The sequence below is a fragment of the Aptenodytes forsteri genome, unplaced genomic scaffold (genome assembly GCF_000699145.1).
Source record: "Aptenodytes forsteri isolate BGI_AS27 unplaced genomic scaffold, ASM69914v1 Scaffold284, whole genome shotgun sequence".
Classification (NCBI taxonomy): domain Eukaryota; kingdom Metazoa; phylum Chordata; class Aves; order Sphenisciformes; family Spheniscidae; genus Aptenodytes; species Aptenodytes forsteri.
In genome coordinates, this window is record NW_008794445.1 from 2523793 (window position 1) to 2541446 (window position 17654).

General features: G+C 48.7%; 1 protein-coding gene across 1 annotated transcript in view; it reads left to right on the forward strand.

Moving 5' to 3' along the window:
• Positions 1-5177: 5177 nt before the first annotated feature.
• Positions 5178-17654, forward strand: part of CACNA1I (calcium voltage-gated channel subunit alpha1 I) — a 165795-nt gene continuing 153318 nt past the window's right edge. The window contains 1 exon segment of the mRNA XM_019474817.1: positions 5178-5458. Within this exon segment, the coding sequence (XP_019330362.1) occupies positions 5178-5458 (281 nt within the window).

The following is a 17654-nucleotide window of genomic DNA, read 5'->3' on the forward strand; positions in this document are numbered from 1 at the left end:
ACAGACCACCCCGGGAGGCACACGTGCACACGCAGCTACCAAATGGGGTCACCTACACGCATTCATAAATATGCCATGCAGTCAGAGACGTCCTTAAATAAGTCCAGGTTTGTGTGAAGCCGGCCGCAAGAGCCGTGCCCCAAGATGCTTGTCAACTTTTGGATGGACATTTGGAGATGATAAATAAATATGTGCGCCGCAGGTGCTGCTCCGATTGATGAGGCCGTCTTGCCCTCCCCTGAGATGCTAGCTGGAGGTTGTCATTTTTGTCCCTCTTCTGCAAGGGTGCTGTGGGGTCTTAGCAGGACCGAGCGGCTGCTGTGCTTCCTGCCGCTTCTGGGTAACAGGTGAATGACCGTGATGGATGATCTGTAAAGGACTTGTGTCCCCTCAGGATGGGAGGTGCTGTATACACGTAAGGCTGCTCTTAAAGGAAATATACTCTGCACTTTCATCTCGCTGCAGGCCCCAGTGTTGCCTGTGCGAGCAGTGTGCAGGGAGGAAGGAACGGCCCTGGGGCACCGTGGGCTGGTGAGGGATATGGGGTTAAGGATGGTGGTGGGGAAGGTGAACTCCGGATGCTCCCGAGCGGGAGGGGAGACATCCAGACATCCTGCTGGGCTGCGGGTGGATCGCCTCCAGCACTGGGATGGTGCTCTGGGGACCTCTCTCTGGTATTTCCCTCTCCTGTCTGGCTGCAAAAGGCTCTTTCACTAGCAAATGCAATAGTCTCCCCTAATCTGTCTGCACCCTAGAGGTTTTCAGGAAAGGCCTGCATGAGCATCGCAAAGGTCCCATCAGCCCTCCCTCACCCTCAGTCCCTGACAACCCCTCTCTGCCCAAACCCCTGCCAAGGAGGGGTGGCGAGGAGCCAGGAGACTGCTTCAGCTGGGGTGTGATGCCTGCAGGACACCTTGGGCTGGCTTGCTTACGGCACTTTGGTCGACTGTGACGTGCCTGGCAGGTTGTGGCATTAACAGCCCCGGGATGCCAGTTGCAGCCCTGGAGGGGAGCGTGTCTCAGCAGAGACCTCTCTGAGCAGCGCACACCAGGAGGTGACATCGGCCTTTGGGGACAGACACCCCCAATCTGAAGAACTTCCCCTGAATCGTGACGTCTCCCCTTTTTTCTCCCAAGCAATCTCCCCTGCTCATTAAGTCCACCACTTCCCTTGCTGTTTCAGAGCATCCTTCTCCCTTCTCAAGTTGCGCCAGGGGAGGTTTAGATTGGACATGAGGAAAAATTTCTTTACTGCAAGAGTGGTTAAACATTGGAACAGGCTGCCCAGGGAAGTGGTTGAGTCCCCATCCCTGGAGGTATTTAAAAGACATGTAGATGCGGCACTTAGGGACATGGTTTAGTGGGCATGGTGGTGTTGGGTTGACGGTTGGACTCGATGATCTTGGAGGTCTTTTCCAACCTTAATGATTCTATGATTCTATGATTCTTCCCCAGCGGAGTCCAGCAGGACCAGGTGCTTTCTCTGAAGGTTGCCGGTGGACTCGATGATCTTGGAGGTCTTTTCCAACCTTAATGATTCTATGATTCCCCCAGCGGAGTCCAGCAGGACCAGGTGCTTTCTCTGAAGCAGGGAAGGGCTGAGCCAGAGGCTGGCAGCTTCTCCCATGCCTGCCAAGTCAATGAGCTCCCTGCCAGCACATGTCCAGGGTAGGTGTGTGTGTCAGATGCAGGACCAGCAGGGGCTCGGCTCGGGATGGGGGTGGTTTTAAATGCCCCTCGGGGACAGATGGTGGGAGGAAGAGTGCAGACCTGAGACCTGGCTCTGGGGAAGGCTTTGGTGCAGGCTGTGCAGGGAGAGAAGCAGGAGGAGCTGCCAGGCCACAAATACCTTCCCTTCCCCTGGGAGGGAAGTGGAGCGGGTGTAGCATCGCTCCTCCAGTGGTATGCGACTTTTGCAGGGGAATGTTTTTGTGCATTTGGGGCCATTTGGCCAGAAAAGAAAAGTCAGGGGTGGGGAGGATTTGATTTTCACTGACGGGTCTGGACTGCCACCACCAGCTGGGGATAGGCTTGCCTTAGCAAAAGGTTGAGCGGGAAGAATGTGCATCTGGCCACCTCACAACCATCTGATTGTCCTCTTGTATTGCCCTTGTCACAGTAAGCAGCACTTGCACAAAGGGGAGGTTAGAGGCATCCCAAAGGTGAGTTCTGGAGCCTTGTAATCCTGTCTGGTCTTACTATTACTGTCTTTTATCTGGGTAGGAACCCTCTCTGTTGGTGCACGTTTTTCTGCATATGCAGATGTGTGCGTGTGCCAAACTCATTCCTCTTGGTCATTTTGATTTAAATAGGGCCCCTCCTGGCTTGAAATACTGTAGCAGGCTCACTCCAACCAAGTTACACAGCAATGCTACAGCATGGGAAGGCCAGTAATTGCAATCCCAGAGAAAATATCAGCATTGCATGAGTTGCAGCCTGGCCAAAATAGTGGAAATACCTGATTCCAACCCCCACATCTGAGCTGCTAGTGGTGAGGACCCTGGATCTGTCTCTGGCAGGAAAACCACTCCCTTCCCCTTTGAAATTGAGACGGGAGGACTGACTCTGTGTAAAGAGCTCGGAAGTGCCCCACTGCTTCAGTTTCCCCTCTCCCTCTTTTGACACAGCATATTAATCCTGCTTAATGTAGGAAATACGCCGTGATGACAGCCTTGGGGCTGGTTTGGGTGGCAGAGCAGGATTTAATCTCAGGAAGGAAAGGGGTATTACTCACATCTCCAGTGGGGCAGCTGTCATTCAAGGACTGTATTTAGCTTCAGGACTCCCAAAGGGATTCACCTGGCTCTGTGTCTGTATGATCTCTAATGAGTCACTCCAGGCTGCACAAACTGGAGCAATAAACTGCCCGTGGGGCAGCCACTACCCGATTTGTGCACGTGTGTTTGACATGGGCAGAGCTGCATCCCAAATCCCAGCTGCATCTGGCAGTGCTGAGATCGAGAAGAGGCCCTGAACATTTGCTTGGAGGGAACGCAGGGAAATGCTGATGAGGTTGTTTCTCCCATCCATTTGCTCAGTTGTATTGTTAATTATGAAGCTTTCTACGTTGCAGTTTGGAATTGTCATGCTCTCATCAGCGTGGATGCTCTGAGCACCGTAATAAGTCATTCCTCCTGGCTGTCCCTGCTAAACTTTCTCTTCTGTGTTGTTAATGGGAAAGAAGCTGGGCTCAGTCACTGCATGTTAATAGCCTGCAAGGGAGCCAGCTCAGAGCAGGCAACGGGGAGCTGGTAGGAATAGGGAATGCAAAAGGTGATACAAGGAGTTGCATGGGTGCTCAGAGTTAAAAACCTGGTGAAAGTGAAAACAGAGGTGCTGGATGGTGGGAAGGATATGCTGCCACTTTTGTCACAGGGGTTAAAAAGTTACGAACAGCATCCCAAAGCCAGTCAGGAGACACAATACCTGTTTCTTTCAAATAGCTGCAGGCCTTTGGGGTAATGAATTCGAAGAGTCTCGGTGCTATCCCCTAAGGGACGCTATGTCTGCTTTCTAAACCTCTGCGCTTGCTGCTCTTTGTTCTGACAAATACCAAACCTCAAAAAAAAAAAGCAAAGCTTTGGATCAAAGTTGGTGTTGGAAGCAGAGGGCTGAGAGAAAAGGGTGGATAGGCAGAGCTTGCAGGGTCTTAACTGGGGATAACAGGGGACTGCAGCCCAAGGTGGAAAGGTTGGCTGGACCTGGCAGATGAGTGCTGAGGAGAGCACTGGAGATCATGGATCCAGCAGTGTGGGTATCAAAGGAGTCTTGGGCTGAAACATCAAGGGTGCAGCATGCCAAGGCAGAGCAGCATCAGCAGAGATGTGCATGGGCTTCATGCTCCTAAAGTGAAGAGGACTGAGGCAAGTGCCCGGGAGGATAACCTATGGCCAGGACGTGAGGAGACAAGGTCTGTGCCATGGATCTTCGTGACAGACACATCCTTTCCTGCTGCTGATCAGCCCTTTTTGTATTGCAGTGTTTCTGAGGGCTCTTGTGTTGCTTTTAAACCTGTACTGGTAGCACGGGCACTCCAAACGCTTGAGCATGCCAACAGGGTGAAAGGAAGAAAGCGCCCATCAGGCCACCATTGGGCAGTCCTTGGACAAGCTTTCTTTCCTAAGATCATCGCTGTAACACCTCTCCAAAGCCAGGCCTTGGAGTTTATTTCATTTCCCTCACTTTGACAAGCCACTTCCACTGTGCTATTTAATGGACAACATTTGGCTTTGCATTTTCGCAGAACAAGGCCACCGTTAAGTGCACCCAGCCAGCAAAATGATGTTCTTCAGCAAAAGCATGGTGCTCTGTAGTACTCGGGTGCCACCAAGCGTAAGACCTGTTCTGCTCTTCCTATGTCCACCTGCACTCTTTGACCATTCTGCTTAGTTGAATAACTTTTGCAACCTGTCTTCATGGTGCTTCCACTGCTCCGGCAAAGGAGAGCTCCACAAGCTTCAGTAAAGGGTGCTTAATATTTAATCCCACTTCTAGTTTGCGTTACAGCTCCCTGTTTGACTGAGTGACTGTTGTGTATGGGTTTGACATGCATTTGCCAGTGTCGGTCTGAAGGAATCTGCCCAACAAGTGGTGTGGCACGAGGCCAGCCCAGTGTGTCCCTGGGTGAGAGAAGGCATGCCTGGGGCAGCAGAGCTGAACCTGGGGTTGGCAGGACTGTGTGAGGGACAGGGTGGCTGTGTTGTGTTAGGCTGGGTCCACGCCGCTCCAAAGTGCAGTGCTCTGTTAAGGTGCTCAGGCTGGCTCCAGAAGAGCTGGCACCATCACGTGAGATGGTGCAGCACTGCGCCAGTGTGTCTCAGGGGCTACAGGGATGATTTAAATAGTTAGTGATGGAAAGGACTAGCCAGAAGAGTCTTGGTGGAGAAAGGGACTGGCAGAAAAGAGAAATATTGGCAGAAGCTGTCCCACTCACGCTGCTGGCATAGAGAAAGAGCCATGCTGCACCGCTGGGGCTAAACCAGAGAGTTTTGCTTAAAATTGCTTCCCCACAAAGCGTGACCGTGGTTTATCATTGTCAGAACCATCAGTCCTGTGGCTCTCCCCGGCCCGAACTCACTGGGAGAGCACAGGCGTGCTGAGCTCTGGCTGCTGATTCCTCACATGGGTTTCATTTCTCTTTCTCCCCTCCTCTCCAGGGGTTCTCGCTCGTGGCTGGCATGGCAGAGTACGTCCCCCAGCCTCCCTCCACCTGGCCCATGGGCCCACAGCCCCCTCACGCCTCCGCCGTCTGCCCACTGGAGCCCGTGGATCTGGGAGTCTCGGAGCAGCAAATGCTGCCGGAGCAGCCGCCATCCTCCCCAGAGCTGGGTGAGGATGAGGAAGTCACCTCCCCGACGGACCCCGATGTCCCCTACCCTGACTTGGCCCCAGTTGTCTTCTTCTGCTTGAAGCAGACCACCAGCCCACGGAACTGGTGCATCAAAATGGTGTGCAACCCATATCCTTTCTGAGCTGCCCCTTCTCCCTCCCTGCCTCTCGCTCCCTCCTGCCTCATCCCTCCTCTCTCCCTGCCCTCCTGGGTCACCTGGCAGGTAAGAATGAAGTTTCCTACATATTTAATGAACTGCTTTGTTCCTCGCTTGCATTTAAACAGAACCTCAGCTGTTTTAGTGTGTGATCAAAAGAAGCTGATTACGGAAGAGGGTACTTCAGAGGGAGCTGCTGACAGCCCCAGTCACAGGGGGCTGGGTGAGGGGAGAGGTGAGGTATTTTAGAAAGGCCTGTGCTTCCCCTTCCCAACTCCCTTTTCACCTCTGCCCTGGGACAGAGCAGGTTGCTAGCCCAGGAGCTTGTTGGCAGGCTGCCATGAATGGTAGAGGTGTCTCCTCCCTCTGAGCGTACAGGCTTTAGTGAGAGCTCATCTTGCCCTTGGTGAGGGAAGCACCACTCCTGGACCTTGACTGCAAGGATACCTAGGTGACCCCTTGCCTTTCCAGCAGGCACACGTCGCTGTCCTGCCAATGTCTTGCTGTGATGCCTAGGCAGGAATGAATGGGAAAATCTGTTCAGAGTTTGATGCTGAGCCTCGCGCCCTGGGGGAGACCTCCGGGATGTGAGCATGTCCTTCCTTTGCACGGGAGGTCAGCAATCACACATGTGTGTCACCGTTCACACTCAGTGCCTTGATTGCAAGGAGGCCCCTGCAACCCACCAGTGCAAATGACAACCACCTGCACAACTCATTAGCACTGAGGCTGCTAGGAAGCAACAGCCTCTGTGGCCCTGGAGCCTGGTGCAATATTAAAAAACGGGTGGAGGGCACTTGCTGCTCTTTGGACTGTGGGACCCTTCAGATGGGGAGGAAGTGGAGGTGATGATAAATCATCGGTGAGGTTGGTCTAAAGTTTTGCTTGAACCTTTTTCTGGCTAGAAATCTCAAGTGATGGCACTTTCTCCCTGGAAGTTTCTTATTTCCTAGTTTGGTAGGTATTATCTATAAGGATGCTTGTTATGGTTTTGATGCATTGGCTTCTAGATTAAATCTGAGTGTCTGGGCACACAGCAGAGACTCGCAAAATGTTTCTAAGAGTCTTTTCAGCTTCAAGAGCCAAACCCCGGGTGAAGTCTTGAGGTGCTGTCAGCAATAACAGATGACCTTAGATGGCTGATGAATCTGGAGATTTGTTTCAATTTCAAATGTAGGAAAAGGTTTGGGTTTCAGCTCTGAGCTCTTATCTTAAAGTTCAGAAGCTCTTAAAAAGGTGTTGCAGCCTCAAGCTTAGGTTATGACTGAGAACTTCTTGGAGGTTTAGATTTTCTGCTTTCCTTTCTGCTGGCTGCTCCTTAAAATTTTAAAACTTTGTATTGAATTATGCATTGCTTTTCAATCACTGTATGTCTGCACTAGTTATGTCCTGGGAATCTTGGCCCAGCATGCGGTGACCTCAGAGTAAAGCATGAAAGATTCGTGTCTCAATGCAAAGGCTGGATTCAGAAAATGAGAGGAGAGTAATAGCCTGGGTTTGGGATAAAGATTTGCTCTTGAATGGGGAAGGAGGTTGTGGGGGAAGAAGAGAAGTGCCTGTTCCTATTTCTGGCTAAAAAGTCAGTCAAAACAATCCTTCCAGTTTGGTACATAGCAAGGAGCTTGTTTTAAGGTGTTAGAGCTGTGTTATTCAAGGAGTTTGGCACTATATGCCCATTTTAGTATTTAAATGTTACTTTTGTTTTAACCCTCAGACACGTGTGGTATTTGACTCTGAAAAGGACTTTTTCATAATAGAAGCTATAAAAGGAAGGAAAAAGCCTCATGCAATGTTGATGACATTACACCTGACTACATGTGACATGGGGTGAAGGGCAGTGGTGGGGCTGCTGGAAACCTTTTGAAAGGGTTGTTTCAGACCTGTGATTTCAGCTCAGCTGTGTGAAGTTAGGAGATTATTTGAAAGGCAGAGACTGAGTGGAGAGGATTAATCTCCTCCTTTGATTCCCCCCCATCCCTGTGGTCCTCATTTTGAATGGATCATGCAGTAAGTAGTTCCCATAATTTTTTTCAAATGAGGGATTTTTTTCTGCACCCTGAAGGTTTCTTGCAGCTTCTTGGCATCACATTCTTTTTTCTTTTTGATAGCACCATAGGAATGGTACAGTTCCATGATCTGGTGGCAGATCACTCACTGTGGTCTCATCCCTGGCTGGGAATGAGTCCCTTTGTAAGGGATGCTTCTATGAAAGTCAAATCGTGTCTTCTAAGAATTTATATGCTTGCCTGCTTTTTCTCTGTCTGAAGTTTTTCATCCCTGTTATATTGGGCTATTGGGTCTCCAGCATGCTTGTGCCAAGCAGGGGCAGGCTGAGTCACTGTCACAGGGCAGCACCTGGCCTTTCCTGAAGATTCAGCAAAAAAGATAGGGCATTAATTAAAAGCCCGTTAATCTTTTCATTGACTTTGTACTATGCCAGAGCTTTGTGACCATTGTTATGGAAGTACTGTCAATGAGACTTAAAATGGAAGGTCTGATCGTTAAGGACTATGTAGCAATTTTTGTAAGCACAAGGTCATTAACCACCAAATTTCAATTTAGGTAATTGCATTCTACCTACTTAAATCCCCCTCCCCTGAAGATTATTTTTCCTTCCATCAGCAGGCCTGCAATTTTGTTATGTGCTATTAAACAACTGCCATATTCCTTTGCTGCACTGCAGTAAGAGGAGAAAGAACCACTTTTATCCCTGCTTTAAAATCACTTCTGGACACATATTAGCATACAAATGCGTACTGCTGTTATTGCAAAAATTGTAGACCCTAACTCCCTTTTAAGATAGGGACTACGCTCCATGTGAAACTTGTGGTGTTTGTCCCCAAAGGGAGTATTTACTGTGCTTTTTGCCATTGTGCTGTATGGCGAAAAGGAGCCCGATGCTTTTAAGTTAGGTGATTACCTGTTTCTGGCATGGCTTTACATAAAGTGCGAATGAATGCTTGAAATTGCCCTAGTTTATTGGTGAGCAGATTTTTTTTTTTTTATCCTGATTAACCTTGTTAGATACAGGTAACTGCTGTGTAATCAGCTGGGTACGCAATGCCCCGCACACCTGGAGTCTGGCTTGGCTCCCGTTAAGTGTGCCTGTCAGAAAGGAGTCTGGTGTGATGCAGCACATGAGCAACCTGCCAAACAGTTTGTTTAAATTGATTTCTGTTTCGATGAACAGGCAGAAGGATGGCTGCTCAGAGTTGCAGACCATGGGGCTGTTGCAGCTACAATGTTAGCACAGTCAATATTTGAGATATGGTTATGAGAGAGGCTGTAAGATTTTTTTTTTTTCCTTTTATAAAACCTAAACTCCATGTCAAATAGGATTTCAAGTCGAGCTTGGAGGGGAAATAGGGTCAAGTGTGAAAACATGTTTCCAAAACAACTGCGTAGCATTCATCTTATGAATTTATAAAGTGTTTGGGACTAAATAAAGGGCATAGCACATGGCGCCTTACAAATGGATCCTGATGCACTTTGCAAATTATGAGAAGATTGAGAGAGATGCCTGAATGTCTGCATCGCTGTTTGACTCCTTGGGGTTCCGTAAAGACTTTACACTTCATCCATCCCTAGGGTCAAACGCAATAGATTTGGTTTGTCCTTTGAGTCTTTCTTTAAAAGAAACTCCTTCCAGGAGGCCCAGACCTCCCTTTGCTGTTGTATCTATAATATTGACATGACAGCGAGAGCAAGAGTGAAGTGTGCCATTAAAAAAAAATCAATGCTAAAACTGTAGCAGTAACGAGATAGGCTCTGCAGTTCACTACTCCATCATTTTCTTGCTTTTTGTTATATACCAGACCCCTTGCCTCATTTGTGAAGTGTGTTGGCCATTTGAACTTCTGTTTTGCTCTCAGGCAGTAAAGTGTTGGGTTTCCAGTTGATTTCAGTGGTGTAGGAGCAGAGAGTCAGGTCCCAGTTGTGCAAAGGCTTATACACGCACTTAATTTTTAGTACCGGGAGCTGTGTTTTATAGTGTATAGAGCAGGGTGGCTTCTTGAAGCTAGTATGACTGCTTGTGTGTACTGAGGAGCTGCCTTATAGCTCATTAGCTTTAAAGATCTTCCAAGTAGGGGCTTTGCCATCGTACCTGTCCCTGAAAGTCCTACTGTGCTTCTGGGGGTACCTTTCTCGTAACTTGTACTAGCAGCTGTATTATCTTGGGCTATGTGCTTGGTGCACAAGGAATCAGGACTGGCCTTGGGCATATTGATGGGGAACTGGGAAAACCTACAGATTTATTCCCTACCTCCTCCTTGCCTGGTGCCACAGATATCATCATTTATGTACGAGCCAACTGAGTGTAGGATGGTTGTCAATGGCAATAGTGGCGTTTCATGCTGGCACTGCCCTATGTGAGTGGAGTGGAGAATCAAACGCTGGAGGAGCAAAGAAAATGATGTGTGGGTGGACTAGTAATTCATACATCTCTTAGTGATGTTGAGCAGGTGACGCCATGGTGCATGGGAACTCTGTGCTGCCAAACCCACTGTTTTTCAGGTGACACAGGTGGCCGAGGGGGCCGACAAATCTTTTGCTTTATTAATAAGCTTTGGGTGAATAGGTGTGTTAATATATTACACCCTGGTCAAATACCAGTTTGGGCAATTTGTTTTTGTGTGAGTGAAGTTTTATGTGCAGATTCTGTAGTATGTTGTACTTGTTTCTGCCTTAAGCTGTTGCCTTGTGTACTGTCAAACCCTGGATGCAGTCTTCATAACAACTGGATGTAGTTAATTAGTAAGCAAACACCAGCTGCAAATTTATTGCAAGTCTTGTAATAGTTGACGTCTGTCTTAAGGCCTGAGCTCCTGTAATCCTCTGATGAGGTTTACTTTTCTTTTTACATGTGTACATTTATTTGTGTGTGTGTATATAAATTAAAAAAAAAGGTTCCTGCCTCTCTAGTAGGAAGAGAAAAGCTTGGAAATGTGACCAGAAGGCATAATAATACATCAAAAATTGAGTGGCTTATGAATTTTAAGCAGCATTCATCATTCTTGAGGACCTAGGGATCATGGCTTTCCACTCTTGGGGTCAGCAGTATGAGCTTTTATGTGCATATCTGGAAAACACTAAAATGCATATGTTATTCCTGCTTCTTCATTTTAAAGACAGCTCTCTCCTGTCTCTCTTTGCAAATCTAGCTCAGAAGACGGGTGAAGAGTCTGGGACTTATTTGAGGACTTGTGGTATCTTTGTATCATTCTAGGTAATCAGGCAGATGTTGCTGCTGTGCCCCTTAGGAATGGATTGACTTCTGTTGGTTACACAGCTCTGTAGACCTCCTTCCAGCCAACAGATACATCTGTACACCCAAGATCCAACAAGTGCAATATGATGATTTTCTTCTGTAAGAGGTTATCTAACCTCTCTGCACTCCACATGGTTCTAAATCAACTTTATAGTCGCTCCTGTCGCATGGGAAATTGAGCTGATCCAGAGCTCTCCAGTGGACCTGTGGTGTCGGTGGCATTGGTGTTCCCCTGGGCGTGTGCCGAATGCTTTTCAAGCTTTAAAAGGGGGCAAGTCTGCTTTAGATCCTGTTGGGTTTTCTGCTACTCTGCCAGGCTCCCTACTGGTGGAATGAAGTTTGCTATTAGCAGATAAGGGTGACTTTTTTAATAAGCCAATTGTCCATAAACGTGATTAATTTTTGAAGGCAATGCATGCACTGGGCCAACATGGCTGCCTCCCCAGGACCAATCTATCCTCAACTACTCTCCTCCCCTTCTGTGTTAACAATATGAGCTTTAAAAGCAGTTGTTTCCTATGCTTGTGAACTGACCCTTAATTTCCCTGTTAATTCTTCTCTTGGGAAGATGGATGGGCTTCACCCCGTCTAACTCTACCTGTCTGAAAACCAGGCATCCAGGCTCTTTCCATAGATATTTGACAGACTGCCATCTGTAGCAGGAAATTTGACACGCTTAACTTAACACCTCCCTTCAGAGGGCAAAGTCGCTCTCTGGAGGTGCCTATTTTTTCTTCTTTACTAAAGAGGGAGTTTCTGGGTAGCAGGCTGCAGGGATTGCTGGCTAGCATCCTGGGCTGCCTTTAGGATTGCTATGCTGTTTGGTTCCCCAGATGCTATGGAGGGAGGCAAAGGGGAATGCAGGGAGCAGGTTTGGTTTTGGAAACGGTGCAGTCTGAACGTTTTAGCGCTTCCATAATGAAATATCAGGCAATCGTAGTTTTGTGGGGGGAGGGAAAAGCACCCCATCTGCCTGGACTCTGGATTGGGGAAAAAGTAGTTCTGTACATTCCAGCTTCTTTCCTGGGATAGAAACCCAGTTTCCCAGTTGTGGTTGGTAGGCAGAGGCAGGTGGCAGGGGGGAGCATGATAGTGCTCAGGACTTGCACGAGTAGTTGGGAAGGAAGCTGCCTCTGCAAAACTAGTGACAAGGGAGTGTCATTAGTGTGGGTTGTTTGATGTGCAAGTTTAGAGGGATCGTTTGCAGTCAGATGTGGTGTAAATGGAATTTAAACTCGTGCGCTGTCATTGGTAGCACGCAAGGGATGGATATGTTTGAAGGGGATTTCCATGCTTGCGGTCTGTAAGAAATTGGCTGGGTTGTGTGTATGCGAGATGTATGCGATTCCAGGCAAGTGGGCAGATGTAAAGGGATGAGGTCTAAATTTGGCTGGCTTGCAAGCTGGCCCTGTATATCTAAGCACAAACGTTGAGACAGGATATCTCGCTGCCTCCCATCCCTTTAGCTTATTCTCTGGAGGTTTTTTTTTATATTGAGAAGTCAAAGACCACGGTTTGGAAATGAAGCAGGACAACAGCACAAACAAAACCAGAGCTCTGACTGTCTGAAGCTTTAATATCCGTAGGGTCTAACAAAATCAGAAATAAGGCTGAAAATTCTTAGTGCATCCCTACTGTCTTCATGCAAAACTCTGAGCATTTTTGCTGTTACCGAAGGATAGATTCCTACTGTTGGAGGAAGGGCTAACTGCAAAATATTGAGAGGAGACTATGGCTTAGGAGAGGGGTGTGGTGGTTTTGTTTTTTTTTTTTTACTGTGTGTATGTTGTACTGCCCTGTTTCCCCAATATGTGCCAAAAGCAATAAAAGACCTGCTAATGTTCCATGCCATGGTGCTTCAGGAAAGTGGGGCTAGGACTCTTACTGCAACAGCTTTTTATGAGGTATCTCAGTATGTTCCCTGGATTTCTGGTCAATGAATGTGGAAGGTGTGGGAAAGCAGGCAGGAGAGAGTAGAGGATGCAAGTCACATCCTTGTCTGGTGTAAATCAGTGTTGTTCTGCTATACCTAGTGAAAACAGACCTATTTGCACCAGCTGTTGCTCGTCAGGCTATGTTGGGAAGATTGGTCTTGTCTTGTCATATAGTACAGTGTTGTCCAGTGCAGACAGTGTGGTTTGTGCCAGCCTGGGGTGTTCCTGGTAGCGTCAGGCCAGAGGAGAGGGATGATGTGCTCTGCCCAGTGCGGGGATGGTAGCAGTGCCTGCTTTGGGGGACCTCCCCATCACTCTGCAAAGTGTGTTGCTGAACCAAAACAAATGCTGAAAAACCCTTCTGGAGCATATTGTGTTTATTCACTGGAATATATTTTGCCTTGGAGATGAGAACCATTTACTCTCTGAAAAATGGTCAGTTTGCCTTTTTCAGCCTTCATGAACACTGGAGCAGGGCGTGTGAGGGAGCCGGAGGGGGCTCTTGGAGAAATAGAAAGGGCAATAAAAATACTAATTTTGAGTTTAAGACCTATAAAATACTCTCACCAGACCTCTAATTGCATGTTCTGTCATAACAATGTGAATTAAATAATGCAATTAACCACTAACAAATTGACCAGCTGCCTATTTGAGGACTTGACACTCTTCCCACCCCAGACCATGGGGAAGGGCCTGCAGCCGGCTGAATTTGCTGTGATGTGAGTGTAATACTTGACAGGAGCTGCTTCAGGTGAGGAATGGTTAACAGAGTTGCAGCTCTTCTGCAGCAAATGGCCTGCAGCTGGTCCCAGGATGGTTAAGAGGAAAGACTGTGTGAAAAACTTGGTGCATTTCAGACCTATGGAGAGAACAGGAGCAAAAAGTCTGCCAAGCTGTCAGCCTCTAAGCTGGGAAGATCTTTATAGTCCTAGAGAGACACTGTCTTTGGCAGGTAAAGGTGTAGGAAGGCTGCAGCCTGGTGCAAGATGGACCTCGCTGAAGCTTGGACTTCTGTCATGTGCTCACTTCGCCCACTGGTTCTGGTTGGCCCAGCACACTTTGGCCAGCCCCTTCCCTGAGTCCCTTGCACATCTCCATGCCACCACCTCTCCTGTGCTTCACTGCCTGCCACGGGGCAGGGGCGAAGGAGGTCCTGTTTGAAGTGTGCTTCTCTGAAACGGGGTTTGCAACCTCTTGCTGGTGGGGGCAGTGGGAGGAGGGCTGAGCAGTGGTGGGAAGTGCCACCAGGCTGTTAAAAGGGATGGATCTGGTTGGCGGGTTGAGCTTGCCCTGCTCTCCATCGCAGCTGCTCCTTGGGCCATGGGTTCGCACTGTGCTGTCTCACATCAGCCGTGCTCCTCCATCAGGGAGGGGATGCTGCTGGCTCCGCTGCCCTACCTGCCTCCCCTCCCTGAAGGGGTGCTCTGGGCTCCGTGGCTGAAATGAGCAGGGATCATTTCAGGAAAAGCTTCGGAGGAGGGGACAGGCTAGCCAAGGGGAATGTTTTTTATTCTGGCTGGAGAGGACAGCAGAGTTGTGACCAGCAGCTAGGGAAGGAGGCTGAGATGGCAGGGCTGAGATGAGCAAGGAAGGCAGACAAGTGTGCAGCTGCACTTGTAAAAGAAGAGATGAAGTGTGATTATGAAGATGTAAGGCAGAAACTGATGGGGAGTGATTAAGTGGAGGTTATCTAGGTTGGGAACAGCTACTCTGGCACCATGGTGCAAATCCCTGCTGAGCTTGGCAGGCATCTCAACAAATCCTTGTAATCAATGGTGTCAAAGGTGGCTGATAGATCTGAGAGAATCAGCATGAGTGGTTGATCTTTATTGACTGCCATCAAGGACAGGTGAAGTGAGTAAGGAGGTGGTGTGATGGTGGTGTAACCCTCCTGCTGGAAGGCCTGCATAGGCATTTGGATGGGTTGGCTGGTCTGGGGGCTGGAGTTGGAGTCCAGTGCTGTGCTTGTAACAGCTTTCACTTGCCCAGCCCTGACTGCAAGGTCAGCCGGTGGGGATGGGGATGGAGAGCTTAGCCTAACCTTCCTGCCTGAAGGATGCCTGTCCCTGCCTCCCTTTTCACCAGCTTCCTCCCTGCCTGTTGCATCAGTGCAGATCAGGGGGTGGGAGCAGCTCCCTTGGGCAGGATGGGGGATGCGCAGAGCTGTGATGTGGGTGACCATCTGTCCCCCAAGACAATGGTGCCATTTACACTTACGTACTGCAACTCATCCAGGAGGAAAGAGAAATCTGTCCTCGCTAATGATACAAAACCACACTCTTTGCTTATCCTTTCTTCCTTTCGTTTTCTCTCCCCCGGTCTCCCCTCATCATCGCCTACTGTGCTCGAGTCTATAAAAGCTGCCGTCACTCCCCCTCCTTGAGTGTGACTCGGCCCCGCCGAGTCCCCGCAACTCCTCCGGCAGCCCCTCCTGTGACTAGCCACCCTGTCTCTCCCCTCTCCTTTCTCCATCTGTGGCAGTCTGTCATTTTTCCCTCTCCTTTTTTTTTTTCCTTCCCTTGCTGTCATTCCCGGGTTTTGCTGCTGGCAGCTTGTCTCTGTTGATTGCTGCCACCCTTGAATTGGCTCTTTCTGTAGAGTGCCCTTCTTATCCAGTATCGTAGACAGCAGGCTTCCTGGGGGGGAATGGTCAGGAGCTAAAAGGAAGGTCTGAACCCGGGTTTTGCTGCTGGCAGCCTGTCTCTGTTGATTGCTGCCACCCTTGAATTGGCTCTTTCTGTAGAGTGCCCTTCTTATCCAGTATCGTAGACAGCAGGCTTCCTGGGGGGGAATGGTCAGGAGCTAAAAGGAAGGTCTGAAGGTAGGATTTAAACAGGGGGCATAATTCATTGGCTTAGTTGGAAGCAGGGAAAAGGCCAGGGCTCTGCAGAGATGTGTAGAGCTTACCTGTGAAAAAAGTGGGTTTCCCCTATCTGTGGGTACCACAGCGGAGGTACAGTATAGGGCTATGGGAGGGCAGGAAAGGGGGCAGAGTTGGGGGGACAGAGTGAGGAATGAAGGTGAGGAGCGAGTGCGATGGGAAGTTAGGTGATCTTGGTGAGAGGCAAGGCTGGCTGGATGGAAGGGTGGTGATATCTGAAGCCGTGACCTGAGCTTGGTGTCTGTGCTGTGGTGGTGGGGGGTTGTTGCCTCTTCACCCTCCTCATCCTCACAGGGTGCTTCCATCCCCATCTAGAGCACTATTCCCCACCTAGGTCAGCACCTATGCCCCTGTGCCCTCCAACATGCAAGTGGTATCCCTGACATCCCCATCCCGAGGTGTCAGTGTGCAGGAGCGCTGTGCTGATTGCAGTAGAACTGCGATGGATGGTAGGATACAAGGGGTGCACCCACCCTGGGAGCAGGGACAAGGCCCTGCTCTGTGGGGCAGGATGCTAGCAGGTGGGCATCCCCTGGACCAGCTCGGGTGGGATTTGCTGCTGGAGCAGCTGTCCCTGGTCCCCTCTGGGAGGTAGCCAGCTCCCTGCTGATCCGTGCTCACCAGGGCTGGCTCTTGTAGGCAGATGCAGACAGATGTGAGCTCAGCATGCTGGCTGGGAGCTGTGTAGCTGTGGTCTCCTGGCCCTGTGCCCCAGCTTGGAAGCTGGGCAAGGTGCTCAAGGGTTTGCTTACAAAAGTTGAGCCAACCCTGCTGTCTCAGCCTTGTTCCTGACCCCCAAACCTTTGTGAGAGCTGTTTCATCTTTACTTTAATAACTCAGTTTTGTTTATCGCTGCCTCCCCAGAGTAGCATAAATGCTGAAATACCACAAGGGCTTTCAGGTTGCTTGTAGCTTGAAGTAACTGGATGTCTTGAGAGGCAGAGCGAGCCAAATGTACCTCTTGTAGGATTTCAGTTCTTAAAGAGTCACGGATGAAAAGGGCTAACATCAGTACAAATTCGTCCAGGAGAAAGCTGCTGAATCCAGTGCTTGTAATGCTAGCTATGAGATTTGCCTCAACAGGCAAGAAGAAGGGAAGGAATGGAAAGAAAACACAGGGTAAAATATTAACCTCCCTATTGAAACAGGCAGTTTGTAGCAAACAGCAGCTGTTCTCTTTCATGGCATGGAAGAGGCAGGAGCTCAATATTTGAGGGCAGAGAAATATTTTCTTCCATGCAGAGGTTGATAGTCTCTCAAGTCAGAGATCTAAAATCTCTGCTTGCCTTCCAAGCTCTGCTTACCTGGGAGCACACTAAAACACCATGAAGGTGTACTTGGCAAATCTGCCTTGCCCCATCATTCACACACCCCAAAAGGATGCTTCCTACATTTACCTGTAACTGCATCCTGCTTCTCATCCAAGAACCTGGCACTCTAGTGCGGCAGTAAGTCCCCCTGTGAATACGATGTTCTTATTTTCTACAAAATGTACTACAGATTATTTACCAGCCAGTTAGCAGCATTGTTAACAAGCGTAGTTATCAATAATTAAGCTAAAATATATTTGAGAAAAGTATGCTTTGTGATGTATTACAATTTTTATGTTATTGTTTTTGTTCATGTATTTACCAACTCGTGATGTAATTTTTGCTTTGAGTAAGTCTCCTGGTTTTATGGGTGAATTTGGCAGACTCTGCTTTGTCCATATGTGAGATTCGGGCCAGGCCTTGGAAGTGTTTGTGTCGTAAGTGAATTATATTAAAAAAGACACGCTCATAGAAGTGCAACAGGAATAATATATTGCCTTTGTGGTACTGCCTGACGTTCAGTGCTGCTGGCCAACTGTGATATTTCTTAATGAAGGATGTTATTTTTTTCCCCTCAAGGCAATTTTTTTGCTTGCTTTTTTCTTTCCCTGTGGCTCCTTTCTGATTAATTTCCTTGATGGAGTAGGATCCTTCCCTGGTGTGGAGTTTGTTCCTCTCTTCTCCATACTTCTTGACCCACTGCTTAGCAGCCTCTGTGCTGGCAACTGCTCTTGTCTTCCTATCTGGAGCCCCCTTTGGAAATGGGATTTTAGT